Source organism: Hakea prostrata, chromosome 10 (assembly GCF_041222555.1).
Source record: "Hakea prostrata isolate BN-2017 chromosome 10, UWA_Hpros_2, whole genome shotgun sequence".
NCBI lineage: Eukaryota > Viridiplantae > Streptophyta > Magnoliopsida > Proteales > Proteaceae > Hakea > Hakea prostrata.
In genome coordinates this window covers 48,130,599-48,156,489 of record NC_142609.1, presented here as the reverse complement: position 1 = coordinate 48,156,489, position 25,891 = coordinate 48,130,599, and the positions used below count along the sequence as shown (strand labels likewise).

Here is a 25,891-nt window from a genome sequence, read left to right as displayed (position 1 = left end):
ACTTTCATGGCCATCTTTCTCCTCTACATTGTTGCAATGGTTGCTTCTGTGTCAGCTGACTTGGCTCCAGCACCAGCGCCTATGGTGGGAGCTGCAGTTGGATTGCCCATCTCAGGATCTTTGCTCTGCCTCTCCATGATGTTGTCCCTATACGCTCTGTTCAAGCACTAAACTTTTATTTTTAGCTTTCTTCTGCTGATGAGTTGCAGCTTCTTTTTCATTGATTATTTCTTCTCTTATGTTGATTGACTGATAGATTGTCTGGGTTTGTTACTGTTGTATAATTTTAATATAATAAAATTGAAGGTTTCAATTTCTTGAATTTATTAAGTGCCGGAAAATTTTCCATTATTTCTATATAAAAAAATTGTGTTTATTTTTTGGTCCCACATTGGAAGCCAAGAAGTCGAAGTCCGAATTAATTAATAGGTGTTGCCTAATAAATTTTGATTTATGATAATACGACACAATGATGTGTGGGCGTGCAATGGAACAATCGCTCAAATCTGAACGTGGCAATTGGCATCCCTATAAAACCTCAATGCCAATAAATACCTTATGGCTCTACAAAAAGAAAAATCCTAAATTCTCTATTCTTGAGTCGTCTTTTTGTCTTTTTTTGTTTTTTGATAAATTCTCTGTTCTTGAGTCTTCTCAGTGCTTTGCAATATCTAAGAAAACAACATCAAGTTAGGCTTCTTTGCATCTTAGAGACAGTTGCCCTATAGCAGCTTTTGTGGGGGCGAATTCCGTCTAAAAGACAACGATAATAGTATTGTTTCAATTTTATCGAGAATATGGACAGACACCAGACTTTTCTTTTTGAAAGAAAAACAAGTTATAAAGGTTGAAAAGATGTTCAAACGTAGCATGCCATATGCTAGATCAAAGGTGTTCTTCCTATACAAATAGAGCTGTATCTCTAACCTCTATTCCCTGCATGATGAACATGTATAATTATAAGCAATTCACCTCCCAACCAGACCTTAAATTTGCTATTATGATCATTTGTACCAAATAATATGAATGCACCCAATGTCCATCCATGGAACTGTATCAGTTGTCTAAACATTACTGTTGTGCACTCTCAACTTTGAACAGGAACAGATGGTTTTAGAAACCAAAAACTATCAAAGCAGACAACTCAAATCTGGACTCACTTGAAATATGACAAGAACTTTTGTGACAACAATTACTATCCTCAAGAAGAACAGAAAATTTTATTAGTAGCTTCTGCTCTTCAAGGGCTAAGCAAATGCCCATATTTCTTCCACCAAAATCAAATTCATGTACATACAACATACAAAATCCGGACGGATTTTCTCTCTAGATTATCTCATCACAAACAATATTATGGAAATTTAACCACAATTAAAGAGAAAATTCGTATATATTCCCATTTATATACAGTTTTGATGTAATAATGATGGGCAGGACATAACCACATAACCATGTAAAGGCACAACCGTTCATCACTCATTATTGACAAGCCTCTGAAGGATGCTATCACTGGGGGTCCATGGAATAATGAGCCAAATGGAAAGTCTCATGAATCTGAACCTCAATATTACCATCCATGTTTGTTTATATGTTTCTCTGCTAACCACCCGTGTATAGTGAAAGCTGATTATTACTATAGTTCACCATGCCCTGTTGTGAGTCCACCTATTGGGTTCCCAGCAGGCAAATACTGCAATAGATGCTGCAACAAAACAGTAGATCAGTACCACGATCTACGTCGCAAGAATGCCCCAAAGAAGGGAGAAAGATAGCAGATAAGTGAAACAATGAAGCCTGATCAACCAACCACACAAGTCATACATTCAGCAGCACATAAATAAATAATAACTTATGAATCATTTTTCCTTTTTCTTTCCAATCAGTAAGTCCCATCGGCTGGGAGGCTGTTTAGCGGGTCTATTGTCTGACTCCTGAATTTATTAATTTTCAATTTCCATTTGGTGATTAATGAAGGACCATACCCATTATATAAAGCAGTACTTGTCTCTATGTTCATTTTCTAAGGAGCCTGAAACAAAAATCTAAGAGCCATCCCACCTGAAAATTTCTGAGTTCAGGCATTTTTTTCCTAGCCTGTGGGTCAGACTCAGACAAAAAAGACAGCCAAAGGTCTCTCCAGTCTGGGGGTTCAGTTTTAAGTTTGGCCCTGCTCAACCTGAAGCAATATGTAAACATAAAAGGCAGATTCACAGTATCAAATAATAATATAAACTTTATCATTGACACAGCATATCTATTGTAGTAGTATAATACATCACTAAATATAGAGAAAAAAGATGGAGATCGGATGTGGGTCATGACGTCATGTTCGCTTCAACCAATAAAGCTGCTGATTGGAAGTCAAAGATGCAACTCCTTTCGGGTTCTTCTCTGGTGTTCTATCAGGATCCCTCTTGTGATCTTAGGGAGATCATTCAGGAAGATCCGAGTCCCAACCTGGGATAGGATTTTTCTGGGGTCCTTAACCCCATTTTTGTACCCCCCCAAAAAAAAAATATATATATATATATATATAGATATAGATGAAATTATATATATATAAAGAAGGGGGGGGGGGGGGAGGTTGTAACAATGTAAATTGAAAAGATACCATTAGATACAAGCCATCTCACATACAGATAACGTTTGATTAAGAGGAAAAACATATAAAGTTATTAGTTGACAATATCTTAACCAGTCCCACAGGGGATTATATAATGATACCAAACCCATCTATGACATAATTATCCCCACGTCTGATGGCTTGTGTTGCGAAATCTCCACGGTTATTTTAATAGAATCTAATATGTTATAATGGATAGCACTACAACAATGTTCTTGACAGATTTAACACATTAAATCTGGCTACTCACTACTCAAATATTTTCGATATTTATCACATTAGATAGATATAGCAGTTTACTGCAAAGAGGTTGGACACAATCCTAATCATATGAATGACCTCACCTTCTGTGTTAGTGGAGTGCAACAAGGCAAGAAAATAGATATTTTAGGCACTCCAAGTTGTACACGTCTGCAACAAAAACTTAAAAAAAGAAAAACCTGCCCACATGGAGACAAGTAAGAAAAATGCAGATTTTTAAGAGAACCGCAATATATTTATAAATAATAAGGATACTGCAGCCAAACTAAAGCAAATAATCAAGAGAAGCCCAGACCAATTTGCAGTTCACCAACTACCTTAGAAAAAGAAAAAGAGAAAACCAAGAACCTCAAGGCAGGGCATCATTAGAGCATTCAATATAGACTTGACAATCATCATCAAACATAACAAGGACAAAGATTACCATTGTTAATTTATGGCCTTATCAGTTTTAAGAATACAAGAGTAGATTAGCCCTTCACATTCTGGCTAACACATGCAATGGAAAAATGGTGAGAAAGGAACAGGCAAAGCAGAAGATGCACTAGATACAATACCTTGGAAGCTTTATTAGGTAGCTCTCTTCACCTTAGACGAAGATTCCTAAGGAACTCTGAAAGCCTGAAATAACCACAAAACTTAGCAAAAACGAAAGAAAAAAGGACATCGAAAGAACAAAATCACCACAAACGTAAGTGCAATGGGAGCATGAAGTAACACAAACCTTATATCCTTAGCAATTACAGTGTTTCCATCTTCAGCTCCAAGATGCCGTAGAACAACTTCTTCCAAGCGGCCATCACGATAAGCATGCTGTAAAGAAAGTATGAATGTATTAGATTTTTTTGTGGGATAGTACCAAGTTAGAATCATGCAGAGCAACTTTGGAATCAAAGGGCTTCAAACTAAGTAGAGCAAAGACGTAATATCTAGCGTGTAACTTCAGTCTTCAGCAGATGGATGATGAGGTAGTGAGACTTGATGAGGAGATTCCACAAAGCAATTATTTTAAATATCTTGGCTCAATCAAAGATAATAAAAAAAGGTGATACAGAGGATGATGCTTCCCAAAGAATTAAAGTAGCATGGAGAAGGGCATCCAGGGAGGTTGACATATTACTTTAAAGCTCAAAAGAAAACTCTACAGGACCGTCATACAACCAACTATGATGTATGGAGCAGAGTATTGGGCTATTAAAAAAACATAATATAGATAAACTCAATGTAGCATAAATGAAAATCCTAAGATGGATGAGTGGCAAAACTATGAAGGATAAAGCAAGGAATTATCATATAGAGCTGGACAAGGAGTAGCTCCAGTAAATGATAAGCTACGAAAAAGTCAATTTAGGTGCCCGACCATGTTCAAAGGAGGCCTTTAAATGCGCTTGTCTGGAGAAGCGATTTAATGTAGATCGAAGGAATTAGAACTAGGGCAGAGCTAAGATAATCTTAAGAGAAGATGCGATAAAGGATATGCATAGCTTAGGCCCATATCTAGTATGACCTCAGATAGAGTTGATTGGAAGGCAAGGATCCATAATCGACCCCATTTAGTTAGGAAATGGCTTCTTCTTGTTGTTGTTGTAAAACATCAATGTATTAGCGAGGAGAAAAAAAGACGGTTTTTTTTTTTTTTTTTTTGAGGGGGAGGGGAGGGTTTGGGGAGAATAAATGATCAATGGGCAGGGAATCAGTATTGGAACAAGAAGGAACTCAAACAAGAAAGAGAAAATGAAGTGACATATACTAAACAACAAATCTTTGCCACAGTCAATGTATCCTTCTCAGCCATTCTCCCTGAAATCTGCTTAGTGTTTGGAAAGAAGAAAAAAAAGGGACAGCTGAAGAGTCATTAAACAGAAAATTTTCCTCCTAGAACTTTCCTTCTGCTTTGAACCATGTTTCCATCCAAGGAACTTCCAATATTCTACACACGCTTTGAAAAGAGCATATCCATGATCGACTCACATGACCTATACTGAAGAATTTAATCCCAGGTATCTCCTGCATATTATGAAACCATGCTTAATATCCAATATTCCAGTGAGCATAACAAATCTTCCATACAGCATTGACCTTGATCTCAGATTTCCACTGTTTTAAGTTCATCAGTGGCAAATTCCATGAGCACAAGAGACATCAGACATCCATCATATAGGTCGAACATGAAGTAATGTCATGATTAGAATATAGTCATGGGAACTTCAACCACAACTAAAAAGTGGGGATTAGATATCTTCACCCACCACCTTCAACACTTCAATTTTTCCAAATCAATGGATATATTTACTTAATCCTCCTCACTGCTTGACAAGCCACTCATATTTAAATCCAACTGCATAAGTAGAGAAAACATCTCCATTGTTTTTAATTTTTCCCCCCTAACGGAAGAAGTAAAATGCTGGACTAGCCTGAATGCTTTTCACACCAGAGTTACTATTTTGATATCCCAGGAAAGGTACAAGTATATATGGGATTAGCCACCAAACGAAGAACACACTAAATGTGGCTCTACTAAATGAGATGTTCGTAGGTATTAAGAGCCCTCCAAGCATAATCAAATGAAGTGATTGAAGCTCCCACCCCAATGGATGTAAGTTATATGCATTCAAAACCATGATGAAGTAAAATTTTAAGCACGGCCATAATTAATTATGAGCACTAACCATGTTAAAAATGAAGTCACATGGAGAAGTGAGATTCATTAATACATCAAGGATCAAAATTGTAGGTTGAAAATTCAAAAGAAAAATATTAGTTATGTTTTGTTACAACAAACCTTGTAGAAACAACTAGTCCCAAAGGGGCATGTCCCATTTCCAAAGTCAAAGTACCTGCAGTCAATAGACCTGCCAAAAAAAGGCATATTAGTTCCAAACTTGATAGCCAATGATGAAGATGTTCCACACAGACCTATCCAAACCCATTTTGGTATCCCAGCGGAGATGAACCACATCTAATTGGGTTTCAGTCCAGTAGGATATTAGTAACTTACTTTGGGATTGTCTTGTAGACACTAAGTGTGATTATTTGTGGTTACTTTTTTCCTGTTAAGCGGTAGATGATGATAGGAGTTATTAGGAAGTCAAATACTGACACTTTTAAAGTTTGTTCACTTTCTGTTCTGATTTCAATTAGGGTTTGGGGTCTTTAAAGTTCAAAAAGAAGGTTTTAACTTGTAAACAGTGAAGTTAGAATAGAACGGAATGCTGAGTTTTCATTTGAGTAGGCCAGTGTGGTGTCTGCAAGCTCCCCCACCCCCTTCTTATGTTATTTCCTCTCTCCCTACAACTTTTGGTTCAAATACTTTGTCATTTGAATTCCTTTTTTAACTTAGACTCGGATATTATTGCTAACTTACATTGTCAAGACTACTTTGTAATGATCTGTGTCCCTTCTACATTATTGACCATCTATCACTCTATGAACGATTTCATATTAGGGATCCCTTCCTACACAGCATCTCCCAGGCATGAACTAATCAATGCTTCAGGAAAACCTAAGCATCTAAACAACCACTTAACAATCTTGCGACTGAGACATTCCAAAGACTGTTATGAGATACACCTAATAGAATAAGCGGTCAAGCTAACATTCAAAATAATTGATTAACCATCAATATTCCTAAAGATTGTATAACTTGACTCATATAATGGACCCTTCAATGAGGACTGATTAGTTATGATGTACCTATATATTGGAAAGTATCAACCAGAGGCAAGCAAACAAGGACCTTCCATGAACCAGCTAAGTTCAAGTAGGTCAGAATAGGGTGTTGAGTCCACTTGAGAGGAAGGGTTACCTCGCAATTAGGATTTGACTATTGGGTATAGACAAGAGTGATGGGGAAGCTAACAGTGAAGGTGAGGCTTCGTGAAAGAGGTCGGCTTGAGTGCTGAATTTGAAATTCCAGCAAATCAGGGTATGGCTTTTGGGTTTTGGAAAATGAAGCTCTGCTTTAGCATTTAGGATGGGAATGTTGCTTTGGTGTTGAGATCAAGGTCCGATAGGGGTGTCCCGGCTATTCAATTCAAATATTGGACAAAGTTGGTGGCTGGATTGTGAGCTCTGAAAATTAGGTCTTCCCTTCTTTTTCTTTTCTTTTTTCCTTTTTTTCCCTCGAATAACTAGTAGGTTGAATTCTAGGGTTTCAATGGATGGATTGGGTGGCACACTGGAACAAGTAAGGGGATTTGTGAGAGGATGTTGTGGTCCACATATGGAAGGACTTAATGGATGGAACGGAAGTAATTGGACAATTGCAAAATTACATAAATACTACCTGAAGGATGTACAAGGAACCTTAAGCTTTACGGGTAATAGGAGAAGAAATGGGGCTAGGGGTTGTCTATAACTCACTGTAGTTGCAAGATATCCTTGGCTCTGGCTTGTCACTTGACCTATTTGATGAAAAACTAAAGGAAACTCAAGTAATTGAAGGACTTCCTTCAATCAATTTGAGAGACAGCTTGAATTAAAACCTCCTGGCACTTTCCATCAGGAGGAATCAAATGCTTCTACACCAACCCCACCAGAGTTCAGATCCAACACCAAACTGAGCTCTCACAATAAGAAAGAAGGCAGCAGCAATTTGAGTTTGGATCCCCTCCCTATAACCCTCTTCACCTCCAATATGGCCATAGGCCTATGCCCCACATAGCTTGGGAGTTGTACCCCCAGCAGGTTGAATCTTTTGCATCTTGAAAGGGTTTTAACCATAGTTTGAAATTTTGTCAGGTCGAGACACCAAGATACCAAAATTTCAGGCAAAACATGGTACGTACCATGTTTAGGTTGCATGTTTTGGTGGGTTATGGGTCTGATTTTTGGTGTATACACTAATTTGAGGCAAATAAACACAATGGCAATGTGTTTTTTTTAACTAAACCTAACAAAAAGTGGTCTTCTTGATATGCAAATGCTCAGTGTATGCGGATGAAACTAGATCATGTATTTTCACAAATCTAAACATGGATATACAAGAAAACGTTGAAAATTCATTAAGATGCAAGAACATATATTGAGCAGTAATCAAATCTCAATTACAAATTAATTTTACAATTACGCCCCCTTAAAATTCTTGAAATTTCACCAAAACACCGAAAATTCAGTCAATTGACTCAATTTTGTTTCAGACAATGTTTCCACTCAGTAGGCTCAAAACGACCTAGAAGCCCCAAAACGTGGGTTGGACAGTACAAATCTCTTGATTGACGAGCCTTGAAAATTTTGACTAAAACCATACAACTGAAACGAGTCAGAGAATTAAGTGCAACAAGAACTAGCAAAATTTAACCAGATCCAGAGGTCAGTGAGAATGCTTGACCCAATCACTCCCAAAAACCAATTCTTTCAAGAGAATAAACAAAACTGTAATCTACAAGCCACTGTGTTTTAACCCTAAGTTCTCTTGCTGCAATTCAATTCCCCCCCCCCTTCTCTCGGGGTGTGTGTGTGTGTGTGTCTCAGTATGCGTCTGCTGGTGCAGTCACTAAAATTTAGTAGAAGTGAAAAAAGAGAGTGATCTGACAAGAAATATAGATTCCAGTAGGACCCAGATGATACCTGAGTTTTTCTTTATAGCTGTCAATGATCTCCTGCTTTTCTTCCTTTGTTGAATACCAAATGACACTGGGAATGACAAAGTATGAAAGCTTGCGGCATATAGGGCATGCCCTCAGTGCAGTATTAACATCCATACCAGAGGATGGGGAACTACTACGCCAATTTCTGATACAAGATATGCAAAAGGGATGATCACACTCCGATAGCAACCCAAACTTCCGTTCAGCAGCAGTAGGCTTTGAAAGCACACGATCTAAACAAACACTGCACTCTATTTCTTGACTATGTTTCAATGCCTCAAGGTGTCTTTTCTTTCTTTCACATTCAATTATGTGCTCGACTCTTTCATCAGGTCTATATGGATTCAAGCAATGTTTTCCACATGTGGCACATAGGTCCCCATGAATATGTGGGCATTTTTCACCACGAGGACAGATACCAGCAGCAGCAAATGAGCATATAGGCCGATCAGCAGGTTCACTGATTGTGGAATCCCCACCATTCCCATCATAGACGAAGTTATGATCTCTAGTGTCTTGAATCCATGCAGGTCTATGGGGAGGGAAAAATGGTCTGCTCAAAGCCGACAGCTCTGTTGGAACACAAGGGACTTTAGTTGTTTCCCCACTGAAGAATGTTCTAGAAGGATGAGTCACTTGAACAGCGTTGGAACCTGGGTGCTGGCAAGAGTTTGTTGATGATGATGAAACTGAAGTCTGTGGACGAGAAACTTTAATATGATCATAACGGCATCGACTGCCGTAAGAGCACACTCCCCTCTGATAGAAGGTGCACACCTGTTATGATAAAATGGTACAAAACAATGGTTACAACATATGAATGCCATCCACTGAAGAAGATTCATCGAATGAAGCAAACAGAGTAAGACAATTACATTGTTTTGTTGGTCCTTCCAGTCATGAGAAAACTCACAATGTTCCCCTTTCAAACATGCTCCATGTACATAGAACTTGCAAAGAATCCTGAGGGCATAAGACATGAGCATTCATTGAGAGGAAACTAATTTTCGACTAAAAAAATATAGATATCAAATAAAATGTATTAGAGAAAACAATTAGGCCTTGTGGGGACTAATGGAGGCAGAGATTGCAACATAAGAAACACAAATCCCTCCTCCAAAAAAAAATAAAAATTTCACAAGCTTAGATTTGGAAGACTCAATCATAACAATAACAACAACAATTTTAGTCTTTTCTGAAATAAATGGGGTTGGCTACATGGATACTTGCCTTTCAATCAGCTTTTTAAAGGCCTCCGTTGAACATGGTCGTACCACCTCAATCAACTTTCTTGTAGCTTATCATTCATCGGAGCTACTGCAAGTCCAGCTCTAATGTGATCATTCTTTACCTTATCCTTCTTAGTTTTTCCACTCATCCATCTTACCTTATCCTTAAGTAGCTTTGTAAAATAAAACTAGAAGATATTATTTCCACAAAGGGATAGGTCAACAAATTCCAAAAACTCAATCTAGTCCCAACTCCCAAATCTTCTCCATCTAAACCAACTGGTTTTGGGTTAATCCTAGGAATCATACCTATACCGATTCCCCTGATCTTGAGAAAAACTCATCCATGAGTTTCGTGAAAATGGGAGAATTAGCAACAATTGACTAGAAACCACAAATACCAACTTTGGGCAATGATCCACCACATCTCATTTTCATCCATTACAATCCTCTGATAGTCTTTAACAAATGAAATCTTTTCCAGGGAATCTAATCTTGGACTTTTCACAGATGAAAACAGACCATCAATCAATTGCAATTGGAAGCTTGACCAGACAGTTCACTTCATTGGATTGTCATTGGCTACCAGTAATCAATCTTCAAATATTTTATCACACATGATATTGTAGCATAGAAATAGAGTCGAATATTAGTAAGCTCCCAACATGTCTTCGAATTAAAAGGTTTTGTTTGCAATGTATGGAACCCATCATCAATTGAAAAGAGTAAATTATATCAATAAACCTCCATAATGTAGCGGGTTAATGACAACAATGGCAGAACAATTTACTGGACAGAAAACCAAAGTGAAGAAAAACCGTGGCATAAAGAGAAAGTAGAATAAGAAAAGAAGAAAAGGGGAGATTCTAAAGGGAAAGAAAAATAAGAAACTAAAAAATAAATGAGAGAGGCGGTTAATTCTGGAAATACCTAAATGATCTATAAAATAAAGTTGGGAAGCAGTTTAGAAATAAAGAGAATAAATAAAAGAGGATTGTTGGAGGGAGCCACCTTTTTAAAAAAAAAATCTTCTACACACTATTTCATGATTAAGTTTATTTATTCTCTGGTGCCATAGAATGGTGATGAGGGCAAGAGCAATGAAGACCTCATGCTGGAGATCAAAGTAAGAGTGGGGTTGGGAGGTAGGAATGAAACATATGGGAGTTGGAGAACCACAAAGGGTTTTCAGTTCCTGGTAGGAAAGCAATCTGGGTTGGGATTTCATCGAGGAATCAAAGGGTAGGGGTGGTCATTGGGAGTGGATGAGTGAAGAAGATTGGGGAATGAATGATTGGTGGACGTAGTGGGAATCAATTGAGCTTTTTCTTCATTGTAATAATAGCACGATAGAAAGATACAGACGTGGAAAAAAGAAATTGATGGAAAGAAAACAGATCCTTCAACTCTGCTATGAAAATTGGTGGAGAGTAGTGCACAAGCAGAGCACATAAGCTATTCAAACCATGACTACTCTATTCTAACCAATCTATCACCAATGATGGGGAATTACATAATATAGAAAGAACAATAAGACTCCCAAAATAAAAGACCAACTCTCTAGCTAGGAAACTATTCAAATAGGAAACTCATTAAGAACGAGAAAACTTCGAAAACCAAATATCCTACTAACAAACTTCTAAGATAAACAAACTAATTTTCATAAATTAAACATAAAACAAAATAAACAAACATAATATAAACCAAAAGACGTTAATTCCCGAAACAACATAAATTCCTAAAATACTATTAAATTCCAAAAAGTCAATCTGGGCCTGGTTCATCTTCATCCCAATACCCAATAGGGTTTAAGTCAATCCAAGGTAGTCCAACTACATCAATTATATCATGAAGCATTGGAAATATGAAATATTATAGCTTATGCATATCTCTGAAAAAGAAGGAAACTTAGACTAAGAGTTTCTTCTTCTCTCCAATTCAACTCAACCAAGCTTTTACCAATCATACTGTATCACACACCCATATCCTGTTTTGCCGTTCATAGTGTTTAACCCATCCTTTTTCTCTTCAAGAACAAGGGAAATACTTTTAGGCTAACTGTTGCCATTGTTTCTTCCAAAATACATGTTACTAATAAAATTATAATCTGCACCTGTTAAAAATGTATAATTTAGTATAGCATCATGTGGAGATAAAGAGAAAGAAGCTCAGCATGTAAGTGAAAATCCAAAGTAACAATAAAACAAGGTCATCAAGTATAAGGACAATCAGTTCCTATTCAATTTACCATCAAAACCACTTGGCTTAAACATCCATTTTGAATTCAAGAAATATGTAGAAATGAAGAGGAATTAATTCAATTGCAGAAATACGACATTTAAAATAAAAAAAAAAAAAAAAAAAAAGGAAAAGGACAATTTCATCAAGCAGATGCGTTTAATTACTAACAGAACCGTCGGCGAACAAAACAACACAAAATTAAAGATGAATTAAGGAGCAATAACCGGATTGTATCTGAGAAAAAGTTTCTCCGTAATATATTTAAGCTAAGTTTCAGCTCCAATGAACAATGAGAAATCAAAAAGAAACGTTTACCTCTTCGACATGGAGAGTTTGTAGAAATGAAAACTTCCGTTATTCGCGCAGCTAAACGTGTATTGAAATCAAACTGAAATGAAATTGAAAGTGTTGGTAAACAGAGGGAAAGAATTCATGGAATATTTTCGCTTTTATCAAAAAGAGGAACCACCGAAGCTCCCTCGGTCTTGCTCCTCCTGAATTTCTAGGGTTTTTGGTGGCTAATTGAAATTTTTTGTTTTAAGGATTAAAAAAGAATTAAAGGAGATGACCACTCATTTTGAAATCGTTATTACTAAATTATCCTTGGCAAATATACCTTCTTACACTATAATTTTATAAAAGGGGTGTTTACGGATGAGGGCAAATTAGTAAATGGAAGTCGAAATGTTTAAACAGCGGTCATGAAGTTTCCGATATTCATGCCTTCCGGTAGAGGCCTGGAATGAGCTTGTACGGACCGACAGGGCGAGCGCCGTTGTCGTGAGTCGTAACCGGTGACCAACAGTCACCCGTCACACACCTTTTTTTTTCTTTTTTTTATTTGGTGGAGCTTTTGAGGAAATTAGTTTGACTTTTGACTTAAAACTATGACCCGTCCACGGAAATTCCACCGCTCAATCTTTCTTTCATGTCCAAATGTCGGAAGGTTTGGTTCGGTTTTGTTCCTCCATTTTTTATTAATATATTCTAGAGTTTTTTTACGTGTGGGTCCTTAATAGACACAAACTAACGTTGGGTCCCCAAAATGCAACATATTACGTATGAATCCCAAGCAAATTAACACTGTTAACTATAAACAAATCAAACTTGAAAGGACTAAAGTGTCCCTCAGGTTATTTAATACATTATATTAATATATGATTTTAAAAATAGATAATTGATTATTAAGCATTAATTATATGGTTTAAAAATTATAATAGCACAATGTATTAAATAACCTAAGAAACATTTTAGTCCCTCAAATGTTTGAAATTTAAACATACTTAATGGCGATTAACGGTGTTAGTCTGATTAGGATCCACATATAATATATTGTATTAAGGGGACTTAACATTAGTTTGTGGTCGACTAAGATGACTCAATTGTAAAAAAAATCTATATTGTACACATGGTACAATTTATATCGTGAATTATGTGATTCCTGTATACTTTCTACCACACAATAGAAGCGGGCATAATTTACTTGAGTGTTGGTAAGAGTAGGGTTCCTAATGGACCTCACTTGAGGGCCTCTCTTTTTTTATAGTGGCTCTCCTCCGGTGGTGGAAAAGTGTGAGAAGAGCATATCCCCAGACTCATTTATCTTTCGAATTTAATGAAATATACAATAAATAACGTCTTATAGTATGTGATTAAAAATTCAAATCATTTAGAATTAGGGCAAAGTTGATAGCCACCAGTGTGTGTTTAAATAATAAAAGAGTTAACCTAAAGGTGTAGTGCAGCTAATGCGTCCCTATAATTTTAACTAATCCTCTGTACATGGATTAATAACCTATGTATTCAAAGGGCAGAGCTCCCCCAATTTTAAAAATTTTCTCAACAAAAATCCCTTTTATTTTTTTGGTCACCTGACCTCTTTCCGTTGCAAAATATCTACACTTGCCTCTTGCCCCTTTCTTTATTGGAAAAAAAATTTAAGGGTAAAAATAATGGGTAAAAAGGTCATATGCTCCCTTTCAATATTGAACATTGGCTCCACGCCTCTTTTTTTTTTTTTTTTTTATATATATTATATATATATATATATATATATATTTTTTTTTTTTTTTTTTTTTTTTTTTTTTTTTTTGCACCCTTCATATTTTGTCATGTAGTGAACAGTAAAATGCTACACTTCATTAGGTTTGTGCTAAGGAAGAGAACATTTTTATCAAGAGGAGCTCATGAAATAATTATTTTTCCTCTAATCAGTGTCCATGAATTTCTAGCAAAAGAGAAAGTGTATATGAATACGTTCATAGCTTGACACCAACTTAGGTTACACTTTACCTTCTTTTTTTCTGGTCATCAGTGGGAAGTTTATCATTCTTGGGTACTTCCTCCAAGCTTGTCTTTGCCCAGAATGGTGGAAGTCAGAAGCAGAGATGCTCAACACTGATAAGGAGACTTGATGCCCATGATCCACCTGCTACATATCTGTCGCACACAATGATAAGCTACAACTAGTTATGTGATGTTATAAGGTGCTACAAACATTGAAACCTCCAGTTGGGTTTCTGCCTCAATCGGTCTTAAGTCTGCCATAGTCTAATGATAAGGAGAGTAAGCAAAGGTCATGAGATTGGCCTTCATAGAACCCATGAAGCTGGAAACCAATACACATAATTGCTGCAACTGGCACTGTCAACCACTGTGGAAATCATTTAAGAGGAAGTGAAATGTTTTCAGAGCAGGACACTAGCTATCTATATACATTCTTATATCATTCCTACCTGTTTCCTATACAAATATTTGACAAAATATTACAAGCATTAATGGCTATCTTACAACACATTCTTCCCATTACACATCCAGTGTCATGTCTGCTACGGGTTGATCCATTTCCGGCAAAATGAAACGGATGTGCTACTTTCATGAAGCAGATCCCTTGGTTTCCTGAACGTCCAACTCATGCTCTGCAATCATAATACATGAATCTGCTTCGAGAGATGAGATTGTACCCTTTTCCTTTGATAAGATTTCTTTGGGTGATGTCAGCATGTCAGTTGTGCATTGCACATCAGGCACGATGCCAACCTGATCTATGTCATGAAGTGCTGGTGATAAGTATTTTGCAACTGTGACGAAAAGAGCTGACCCATCATGCAGCTCTGTCACACTCTGTATCAACAAAGAGGACAATAAGCAGATTTTGAACAGCGATTAAGACAAGTTCACAGTAGGGGCAATCCAAAGAAATTAAATAAAACACTAACAGGTGATTGTTCTTTGACTTTGTCTTAAAAGAATTGCAACCAAAACTTATAAACCTTCCATTAAAGATCATGAGCAATAGCTGCTCTAGTGTTGTAGACACACAAGTAGAGCAAAGATATAATTGATTTTGATTTGCTGGAATTTATCATATTGCTGGCTTGCTGCCCTCATGACTAACCTGAACTATCTACATACTTCAGATGGAGATTTTGAACCATAATTGGACAAAGAATATCATAAAAATCAAGTATTTCACATCCCTTGGAAGGATGGTCTTAACAATAACTCACTCAGCATGTAGAGATGCAGCATCCTTACACATCTAAATCACGTCTCCCCATTAGGAATAGCGATTAGTAAATATCTTGGGATAGTTAATGAGGATACCTGAATTTTCCCTTTCCCAAATGTTTTGTGCCCAATGAGGATAGCTCGGCCATTGTCATGCAATGCCCCTGCCAGTATCTCACTGGCACTTGCACTCCCTTCATTTACCTGAATATGAAAAATAGATTTAGCACTTCAAGAGTTGCAAAATTCATAACTTTAACATGCCTTAACACATCAATCGGTTACCAAAAGACTAAAGATTTAATTAAATTATTACAATGTGATCAAACGAAGTTGAAGATCATTTTGGTGAAGAATCTGATGAGTTAGGGAATAGAAAAACTAGACCAAGAAACCAAAATACTAAGAAACACTGAAGAATTTTCATTGAAATTCAGAGAAACATTATAATTTCTTAACAAGTAAACATGAGACTAAGTAAGAATATGTCATTAGATGATATCTCATACAATTAGGGTTTTAAATTTGGAAGGGGAAGAAAAACACATTAATGAATATACTGGAGCTAAAAGAAATAAAGCTTGAGCGAAGTTATTGAGCATATTGGCTACTGAGACAGAGAAATTAAAGTCACTAATAGTTTAAAAAGAAAAAAACCCAAAAAATTTGGTAGCCAGTTGATTAACTGAAAATGTTTCAAGTTTGTTTCACAAGATCCAAGTTACATGATGCTAACAGTTTAAATTAATGCAAGTGAAACTTACAAGAACAACAAGAGGGTCATGCGTTAAAGCATGACCATTCACCATATTAATGGGCAGCATATTCCCATCCCTATCAATCGTATTCACCAGGATCTCATCTCCATCTAGCCACATTTGTGCGACATCTAGTCCAGCTTTTACCAAACCCCCCTGTGAACGGGACAAATATTAGATTTATCCCAACTCATTCTGGTGGGAGATTGTGTTAATTTGGCATCCCACATAAGGTAGACTAAAAATTAACAATTCAAATATGAAAAAAAAATAGAATACAGAAGACATCAAGGATATTTTAAGACATCAATTTGCAAAAATGAGGGATGCTGACTTACTGGATTATTACGTAGATCTAGTATGTATGACTGTACACCCTGGCCCTCCATTTCTTGAACGACATTTTCCATTTCAGCAGCAGCAGTCTGATTAGGAAGAAAACCAAGAAGCATTGGCTAATAATGAAATTAAAAACATATCAATCAAGTGGCAAAACATTTTCCTTCTTTTTAATTAATTATTTACTTTTCTTTTCTTTCTGGTTTTTTTTTTTTTTGGGGGGGGGGGTGTTGGCATTTGGGGTAGAGGGTGTAAGAATCAAACCATATTCCAGTATCAAAACAATTAACTCTTCAAATTTTCCTGACTTACATGAAATCTCTGATAATTTTAAATATAAAATGAGTTAAAATTTTCAGAAATAATTACCTGAGAGAACGCTAACAGCTTCACATATCCAGTTTTGGTTAGATGACCATCCGGAGTTCTGTGAGGGATGACTGCGAAGGATATAGGGGAAAGCTTAATGCGCTCACGAGGTAATTTGACCTAATAAGTACAAATGGCACATTCACTGTTAGATTCACCAACCAACCTTATAAGAAAGAAACCAGCACAATGTAATCTCAACTGCATACTGGGTCAATTCAGAACTAAGTCAACCCTAAAGCTGGATAGAGATCCAACATAAAGAGAACAAACAGATACCTCTCTGAAACCTGAATCACTTCCAAAAGCTTTGCCCTATTAAAATAATAATAAAAGAAAAAGAGAAGAAAAAGTTAGCCATTATGTACACATAGCATTAAAGTTCTTGTTCATGAGTTGCTAATTAAGTAGTTCTCTCCTGCAGACAATAAGCATTTAACTACTGGAGTAAAATCAACCAATGGACTGAAAGCTAATTAATACAAAAGGTGAACCCTAGACCCTTTTTCAATTCTTTGAGTGATTTTTGTGGTTTAATCAATTAGAAAGTTTCCTAATTTCATTATTAAGTTGTTAAGTTGATCTTTAAGAAAGGGGACGAAATCCTGTAAAGTTATTTTGGAAAAAAATAGTCATATTACATAGGACCAATTCAACCTAGGAATGGACTTGTGGTGCCTAGATGCCCAAGAAGGGTTATAAAAGTCGAGTGTTAAGTATGGATGGTGGGGAACCTCACCCACTATCCAAGAGTATAAAAAGAAGTCTAATGTGAATGAAATGATATGCAGGGATCTAGTATGATCTGAAAGTGACAACGGAGTACCAAAATATCACAATTGAGGACAATAGAGATACTTTACAGTTCAGATACGTACAGGTGAGGGGACTTCGAGTATAGCAGCTAATAGCTCTGCATGTTCTCCTAATATTGTTTACAACATCATTTGCCTTTGATATTCCTATGTTTATGTAGAAATAAATGATGCATTTGTAAATTCTTAAGCATAGTGAGGCATTCTAAGTAAGATTAATAAAGTAAAATAAAGAACTGAAACTGAAGATTTATCGAATGTCTAGTTCAAGAAAAGGAAAAGAGAAAGATAATTAATTTTCACTTCACCAACAGAGAAAAGGCATAGGGATTCTATCAATTTCCAACTCACCAGAGTTGGGGATATGGTGAGGACTGGAAGTGAAGCTCAGCAGAAAAAGTGAAGGAGAACTAGGGGCTTAACAAAAATGTAAAGTATAGAAAAGCATAGAGAAAGAACCTATTACTACCTCCAGTGGGGCAAAAGTACCGGGTGAGGTACACAAAGTTTAGGGCATGAACTTCCTGCTGTTGAAATGATCGACTTTGGAGGATAACAATTTCCCTGATGACTTGGTACCCAGCAAGTGTGTCATTTCACCCTCCTCGAGATACTGATAGATCCTTATAGATCCCCAAGACTGGTGTATTTTCTAATGTCCATCCTTTCCAGGGTTACAATGCTGGGCACAAAGAGCAGATTGACTATTGTATGTACTTAGATTTTGATCCTCATTGATCCATAGAGTTACAAAGTAGTGTATCCTCACCTCTACAGAGTTGGTGGTAAGCCACTTGGGAAACAGACAAAGAAAAGCCAAAGAAAAAGAATAACAAATAAACAATGTCTCCATTGTTTAAGTATTATCCATGCCAGCAAATGTTGATTAGTTATAGATACCAGATTAACAAATTATGATTACAACATGCTCATAGATGATTATCCAGCAAAGCATGGTTCTTTACATTCATGAACATGATATGAACTATGTTCTTTCTCACTTACTTCACCTTACAGTTTATGATTATTTTTCAGAGCATACAACTGTCAAGTGCTAGTGCAATGATTGTGTCAAGATAGCCAGATGGAAGGATGTCGGCTCCTCTGAGTAGACAATCAGAGAGAGATCAGATATTTTGATGCTTATACACATTTTGAGATTGTCTAATAGAGATAATAGTTTTGATGTAAGTGCACAAACATGAACTCAAAGGTGTACTAGAGGATGTACGTTACAGTACGACATGGCTAATACCAGAGTTTGCAGATGTCAGTGAACAGAACCAACTGACTCACCCTGGTAGCAACTCTTAATTCAAGAGCATCATTACTTTTAAAAACAAAGGAGAAAAGGATTGTCATTTACCCTGTGAACTTTTACTGTAACAGTTGTTCCAGCATTCCCTCGAAGCTTTTGTGCTGCTGCTTCTCCATCAAAACCTTCAAGCGTCTCTCCTGAAACTCCAGAGGTTATAATTAAGATCTATTTGACACTAATGTTTCTACTCAGAATTTTCTATGCATTGCTCAAGATGTCCTTATGAACATTTTGAATAACAAAAATCTAAGTCAGGAATGTCACCCTTCCCACAATAATAGATCACAAACTAAAACTGCAAAGGAACCCCCACAGAAAAGTTAATATATAATAATAATAACAAAAAGTTCTGATACAACTTCTACAAAATATTACGGTGCTCTAAAACCAGAAAGAGATCAAAAGAAAGCAGCGGATAGGCTACCAAAATTCTTATATAGTATTTTCTTTGAGAACAAGTAATGCTTGGTCCAACTTGATTGAAGGTAGATTGAGAAAAATGATAAGCTGCTGATGCATCCACTTCTTAATCAGGGAGTCAACATACCATGCAATGAAGAATGTGTCAATTGGCTTACAGTAGTTAATGAAATTTTTGAGTACTATGATGTGCTAAACAAGAAGAAGTTGGGATCCTGTCTGTACACTTGAGAGAAAGAGCACGGAAGGAAGAGCCTCAAAAAGAAACTCCAAAATTTTCTGATTGCCAATAGTTAAATGGAAGAAGATTGAAGAAGACAATCTTCACAAGAACTTCTTGCCCAGCAGCTATCAACGAGACCTTTATCAAAGGTTTCAACAATTGAAGTAATGATCTTGTACCGTTGATCACTACATTGATGAGTTAAATGATTTACAGCTCAACATAACATGCTTATTCCAAAATACTTGGGGGGATTTAAAGTAGAAGAGATTCAGCAAAGAAGCACTCTGCAATTGGATCATTAATAGTTGCAGCAAGTCATCAATAAGAGCAGCAAATCAGAATTAGAAGGTGCAAATACTAGGCAATCCAGTCAAAGGTTTGGTGCCAAACTTGGATCAAATGACACAGGAACTGAGTAGGTCTTGATGTCTTATTATCCAATCTTACCCAATTATGACAGTTAATGACTGGGTTATGAAGGGAATCCCAAAATCAAAGTTCAAGTGAGAATGAGCAAACTAGCGAGAATCTGGGTGTCAAGTCAGGATCATCCTTTTAACTGAGTTTGTTCCAATCTCAGAATTCCAATCCTTAGTTTTGTGGTTGCATCATTTTGGTATTGGAGCACAACAGAGTCTTAAGATGGCACCTAGCCACAGAGGTAGTAAGCTAGCTATATAACAGAATCTCTCCTACATAAGCAAGAGTTAATTTGCAGAAAGAATAAAGGAATCATAAGAATTGCCACATAACCCGAAGAAGTTGATAAAAAGAATCTAAATGTAACTAAGACTCAACATTGGACTTGAAACTGAAAGAAAATTTTGAAGAAATCTGCAAACCTACCATCGATCTCAATTAACTCATCTCCTTCATGTATACCAGCTCGTGCAGCTGGGCTTCCCTCTACACAAGACAGAACAACCTACAGTTGCAAATTTATATGAAATACATATGTATGCCAATCATATCTCATGTTTCAAATGCACAAACTAAGAATATCAAGTTGCTGTTGCAGTGTTAGGATCTGACTTACTCACTTGAGGACTTAAAGGCAAACAGTTGAAAGAAACGAGTATGCACAACGATTCCAGCCAAGTTATCAACTGGATTTTGTACTTATCATGCCATGAGAGGTGGCCCATTGGAAATGCAAGTTATTAAAATATTACATACACTATATGTAGACATGTGGGCAGGAGAACTATAATTTTGGCCATCTAAATACATATGTCCTTAGTTTCTCACATACCAAGCGCCCAGAACGTGGATCAGCATTTATGAAGAGACCAACTCCTTGCAAGTTTCCATCATTTCCTATTCTGAAACTTTGATATTCCTGAAAAACCCCAAAAAAAGATGTAGCAAGAAGGGAAAAAAATACAAATTATTAGATTGCTCAAGGAAAAAGGCTCTCGCTAAAAGCCATCTATTTAAAGCTACTTAATATAGCAGGGATGAGGTTAAAAAGAAGTGCCTTACAGAGGAAAAATCTAATACAAGTATACAACTTTATTGGTTAATCAAGTCACCTTCCTGCTTCACTCTTGAAAAAATATCTCCATATTTGTTTTGAGTCAATTACGTACATACAGTAGGCAATTACACAAACCTTTGGGCTTATGATCCGGGTAAAAGGATCACCAAGAGTGGAAAGCATTCCGCTGATCTTGCTATAAGCTGCATCCGCTGATTTCAGTGGAAATATCTCCACCATTGTTTGTTGCAGTTTCAGGTCCCAGTCTACATATGTCAATCGACCATATTTTCATGAACACTTCAATTTGTATCTTTCTATACAAAACAAATTAAGAAGGCGAGCGAAGGAAAGAGGAACAATAGAGGGTGTATGACAAGAAGATTGGTTACCTTGATGATTAAAAGTTGGATCTATGAAGCTTTCCCGTATCAAGCCCCATGCCTCAACAAGAGTCCTTTGAACGGTATTTACCTGATCATAACCCCATAACCAACCAGAAATTCATATTCTACAACAGTTCGTATTAAGTTTAAGCCATTTGATACAGCCAATTTAACGCAACGACTACTCACACTAACAGAAATCGGAGAATAATTAAAATCACTACCTCAGGAGCTCGAGAAACGGGAAAAGCAACAGTGAGAGACTCAGCTAGAGCGGGAGAATCACAACAAACAGAAATAACAGCAGTTACCGCAGCAGCAAAACTAAATAAGCTTCTTCCAACCGATTCAACCAAACTTCGATCCAGTACATTCCTCTTAACTTCAACAACTTGATAATTTCTTTCGAGACATCTTTTCTCAGAACAAATTCTAAATCCACCACGTATCAACGAACTGGAACCAGACAATCTCCTCCTACTTTTGGGGATAAAGCAAGAAAATCGGCATGAATCAAAAGATCGAAGCTTAGTCGTTGAGAATTTGCAAGGAACAGAGGAGATACATGGGGTATTGAGATCCAAATTAGGGCACACAGCTTCCATTTTAGCTGGCCAAAGTTTAGATTCATGTGCTCATATGCATTATCTAAAAACCCAGAACAAGTGAAAACATGAAGACGACGCTTGAGTGTTACAGAGTACCGTAGCTTGGAAGGAAGAACGAGAAGAAGAATCACGACTGTATCACAAAGATTCTCGTGGTGCCCACTTGAATGAGTTGAATCTATTGATTTGTGGCTCCAATAGCCTTGCTATCTACAGAAATGACTACACGTGGGTGGTAACTGGAACCGTATGAATCGTAGAGACTAGAGAGTTGTCGATAAGTCGAGCTACCAGCGCAACGGGCCTAACCACCACTCGCTTATTTTTGAAAGATCGCTGGCGGCGGCGGGAGCCACACCGCTGGGGTTAAGTGCTTAATGCGCAGCAGTGTGCTATTTAAGGTCAAGATCGAAATCTAAGGTCAACATTTTACTTTCGACCGCGGTCGCAGGTGCTACGCAATAAAAGCACAGCACTGAAATTCACTCCACAATTCTTCATGTCTCAACCATGGCCACAGGTGCTACGCAATAAATGTGCAGCACTGAAGTTCACTCCACAATGCTTCATCATTGTTCGGTATCAGCCGTGCTAATGGGTGGGAACAAAAAGTGTTGTAAGTTCCACCACGATCCTATCTGGGCTCAACTTGGAATATAAGCGCCAGATTAGACCAATTTACTATAACTTATTCCATTATCTTTGGAATATTGATATCAAAGCTGATATCACATCAAGAGTTTGAATCTCAAAAAGGGCTGTATCTACCCAAAAAATAAATTAATTAAAAAAAACAAAATGCAAGTCACTTGGAGAGGACTAATTGCTGTAGTTCCAATCATCTCCCCCAACGGCTGTTGATCACAAATTATAGGGAGACCAAAAGGATTAGGTGATAGGATTTTTTTTTACATATTTATTATTTTTTACTTGTGAACCTTACAAAATTTGTGATTGTAAAGTGATCGAGGGAGATGATTTACAGTCGATACTAGAGTGGAAGTGTTAAGACAATGACTATAGAACCATGATTGTACAATCTTAACGTTATGTATAAAGACACGATTTACATTATTATTATTGTTATTTTTTTTTTTTTTTTTTTTTGAAAAGGTAATTTTTTATATATTGGGATACGGTTGATTATTTCTCAATTCCATCTATTTTTTCTTTCTAATTTTATCTGGTAGAAAGGCCAACCGCCCTTTAGATCCACATGATACAATTCCAGAGTAGTAGTACAGAATCAGCTAAATGATTGATTTTATCAAGTCTATTGACAAGAAACTTCAATTCCTTACTTGCAAAATGCCTACCACCATTGCATGTACATATATACCATAAGTCTCTTTCCTTGTTCAATGGATATATAGATGGGTGACATGAATGTTTTTGGATAATTTCTCTGCAATACCTTGTACTGCCATGGAAGCTTATAGCATTGAACAGGTTAACTTTTCAATGAAGTACCTTGTATAGCTAGTCTTTTGGACTTCAGACTTGATCAAAGTTGTTAGAACTCCAATGCCATTCACCCCCTTTTGGATGACTTCCCAGGCTAGTAAATTCAAGTGATCACAAGCACATCCATGTTTTACAAGCAGGGAATGAAGTAGGAATACAGAAAGAGTCCCTTATGGAAAATCTCCAGTTCTTTTGTGTGATGGGGTCTCCACTTTTTGAATGTGAACACTGAATTCAAAGCCTCAGAGCTTTGTAATGCAGTGCAGACATGAAAATAGGCAGGCCCCGCTGCTGCTGCTTCTGCAGCTAGTAAAGGGTGAAGCCATCATCATAGGAGACATGCCATCCTCGTTGACAAGGGGGAGCATTCTCATCATACTCAGAGCAACAGCTCCACCTCTTCTTCCAATTGGCACTACCAGTGTTTGGTCTGTTCTCCTTGTCGTTCCATTTGTAAACAATCACTCCACTTCGGTCACTCCATTCGCCCGTCAATTCCTTGGTGTGGCGGGGCCAAAGAGTACAACCCTTTCTCTCCTAAAATTGCATAATGAAACAAAAATTTCACTAGGATGTTAGATTGGGATGCAGACAAAATTCTGGTAGCAGTACTGGCTGGCTCATAATCTAAGTCTCCCCCACAAATCAAAGCAAGGTTCAGTCTAAGCCCATATCTCTACACATAAGCTTTCACTTTCCCTTGCTTTCTAATCCATATATTCTTTCATGCTATCATGATTTTCAGTGTTGGGTAATGGGCAAATCTTGTAGACCCAGTGAGGAGCCATCACAGCAGTTGAAAAATGCATTACATTCACTTGCTTATGAGTTAATGACCATTTCCTAGTCTACCACCAGGCACCAGGGTTCTAAATTCTAATGCCGTATACAACAACTATGTCCAATAATTAAAGTATGAAAAATATGAGTTTTGTCTTGGTAGTCTGCTGAGCAATCTGACCCATTGGGTTCTTTAGAGGAAAAACATCAAGCACATGGTATGCAATTTGTTAGGAGTAATCCATACCATTGATATGGCCGTGGAAAGAGCAGGCAAGGGGAGAATTATCCTTATCTTGGTAAAGGGTGTTGCACCTGAGGCATTTCTTTTGTACAGGCGTTAGCTTCATTTGGTTAGATACCAACGACTTCGACTGGAAAGCAATCAAAGCATTTGATTTCTTCAGTAGAAGGTTTTGAGGAAGACCATAAGCCAAAGCCATGTGGAGTTTGCTTCTCTTGAAGGGGATGGGACGCAAATTGAAGCTTGAATTGGACCTTCTCTTTGTCGATACTTTCGCAATATGTCTTCAGAGCTGCACAAAGTTATCAAAACTCACAGTCCAAATCACAATAGCAAAGCATCCATTGTCGTCACCTTTGGTTGAAAGTTTTGGTAAATATTTTTGTCCAGACCCGGTCCAACCTCCGGTTCATTGCCTGAAACATGTACCAAACCAATTTATAATACACATTTAGGAAGGAAATCTACTTCTATGAACCTTCATACATATATATTAGCAGCTGGCAAGGCATGAGTGTAACACCATACAGTCATACACTATCCATTAGATGGAGGAACCCACCTCTTTATTTACCATGTCAGGGTTCAAATCATCTGGCATTGCCCAAGAAATCGACTGTTTATCAGCTAGCTATCAACAAATGCCACGTATCCTTTATATATCTCTAATTATTGGATTATGATATTCTTAAATCAACTTAACCAATTTAGTTCATTGATGAAACCAACTAGTGAATAATTTGGAAATTTATTAGGGACACGTTGCATTCATTGGTAGCTATGGCCATGCCACTCTTGTGTGCTGTAGACGATTTGAACCCAAATGATGATGCAATAGTTGGCTTAATAAAGCTCTTACCTTGTTATTACACGAGTCAACGACTTGTTGGTTTGAGTTTAGCTATCATTTGCTAGTTCTAGGGAAATATTGTTTATCTTATGAAAACTTTGGTCAAGAATTACAACAATTGTACGTGTTCTCACATAGTTCTAATGACCTAATGTCCTTCCATGCATTGCTTATGATGTTAGAGTTAGAGTTTAAACACGAAGTTGCTTAAATACTTCACTTTGAGTTTCTAATTTGAAAGACCTAACTTAATGCTTCTACCTAGTATTTATAGATAACACTAAGTTTGGTTAATCAGATTAACCTATAATATTTAGATGGTAATCTTGACCTAAGCTATATAGTTATTTAAAAGTCATTATGCTTTTCACGAGGGTCAGATTGG

The 25,891-nt window shown here is 37.0% G+C and overlaps 2 protein-coding genes across 4 annotated transcripts; both read right to left on the bottom strand.

The window, feature by feature from the left end:
• Nucleotides 1-682: 682 nt before the first annotated feature.
• Nucleotides 683-12,450, bottom strand: LOC149003598 (putative RING-type E3 ubiquitin transferase C3H69). 2 transcript variants are annotated; one of them, XR_016170206.1, is made up of 8 exons: nucleotides 12,258-12,450; nucleotides 9,348-9,435; nucleotides 8,453-9,249; nucleotides 5,667-5,736; nucleotides 3,609-3,697; nucleotides 3,442-3,505; nucleotides 2,968-3,063; nucleotides 683-1,702 (listed from the first exon to the last, which is right to left on the bottom strand). XR_016170206.1 is itself a non-coding variant. In XM_089136862.1 (7 exons), the coding sequence occupies exons 1-6, from the start codon at nucleotides 12,266-12,268 to the stop codon at nucleotides 3,469-3,471; spliced, it is 1,092 nt and encodes a 363-aa protein (XP_088992988.1). In that variant the 5' UTR covers nucleotides 12,269-12,450; the 3' UTR covers nucleotides 684-1,702; nucleotides 3,442-3,468. The 2 variants fall into 2 exon arrangements, 1 of the variants encoding a protein (XP_088992988.1); XM_089136862.1 differs by lacking the exon at nucleotides 2,968-3,063 and having other exon boundaries at nucleotides 684-1,702.
• Nucleotides 12,451-14,163: 1,713 nt separating this feature from the next.
• LOC149003597 (Peptidase S41 family protein) lies at nucleotides 14,164-22,353 on the bottom strand. Of its 2 annotated transcripts, XM_089137135.1 has the most exons (13): nucleotides 21,785-22,353; nucleotides 21,567-21,648; nucleotides 21,310-21,440; nucleotides 20,950-21,036; nucleotides 20,738-20,803; nucleotides 20,544-20,622; nucleotides 19,100-19,188; nucleotides 17,198-17,233; nucleotides 16,919-17,038; nucleotides 16,549-16,635; nucleotides 16,217-16,366; nucleotides 15,549-15,656; nucleotides 14,164-15,065 (listed from the first exon to the last, which is right to left on the bottom strand). In XM_089137135.1, the coding sequence occupies exons 1-13, from the start codon at nucleotides 22,163-22,165 to the stop codon at nucleotides 14,817-14,819; spliced, it is 1,665 nt and encodes a 554-aa protein (XP_088993261.1). In that variant the 5' UTR covers nucleotides 22,166-22,353; the 3' UTR covers nucleotides 14,164-14,816. The 2 variants fall into 2 exon arrangements, with proteins under 2 accessions (XP_088993261.1, XP_088993263.1); XM_089137137.1 differs by lacking the exon at nucleotides 20,738-20,803 and having other exon boundaries at nucleotides 14,168-15,065; nucleotides 21,785-22,352.
• Between the last annotated feature and the right edge of the window lie 3,538 nt (nucleotides 22,354-25,891).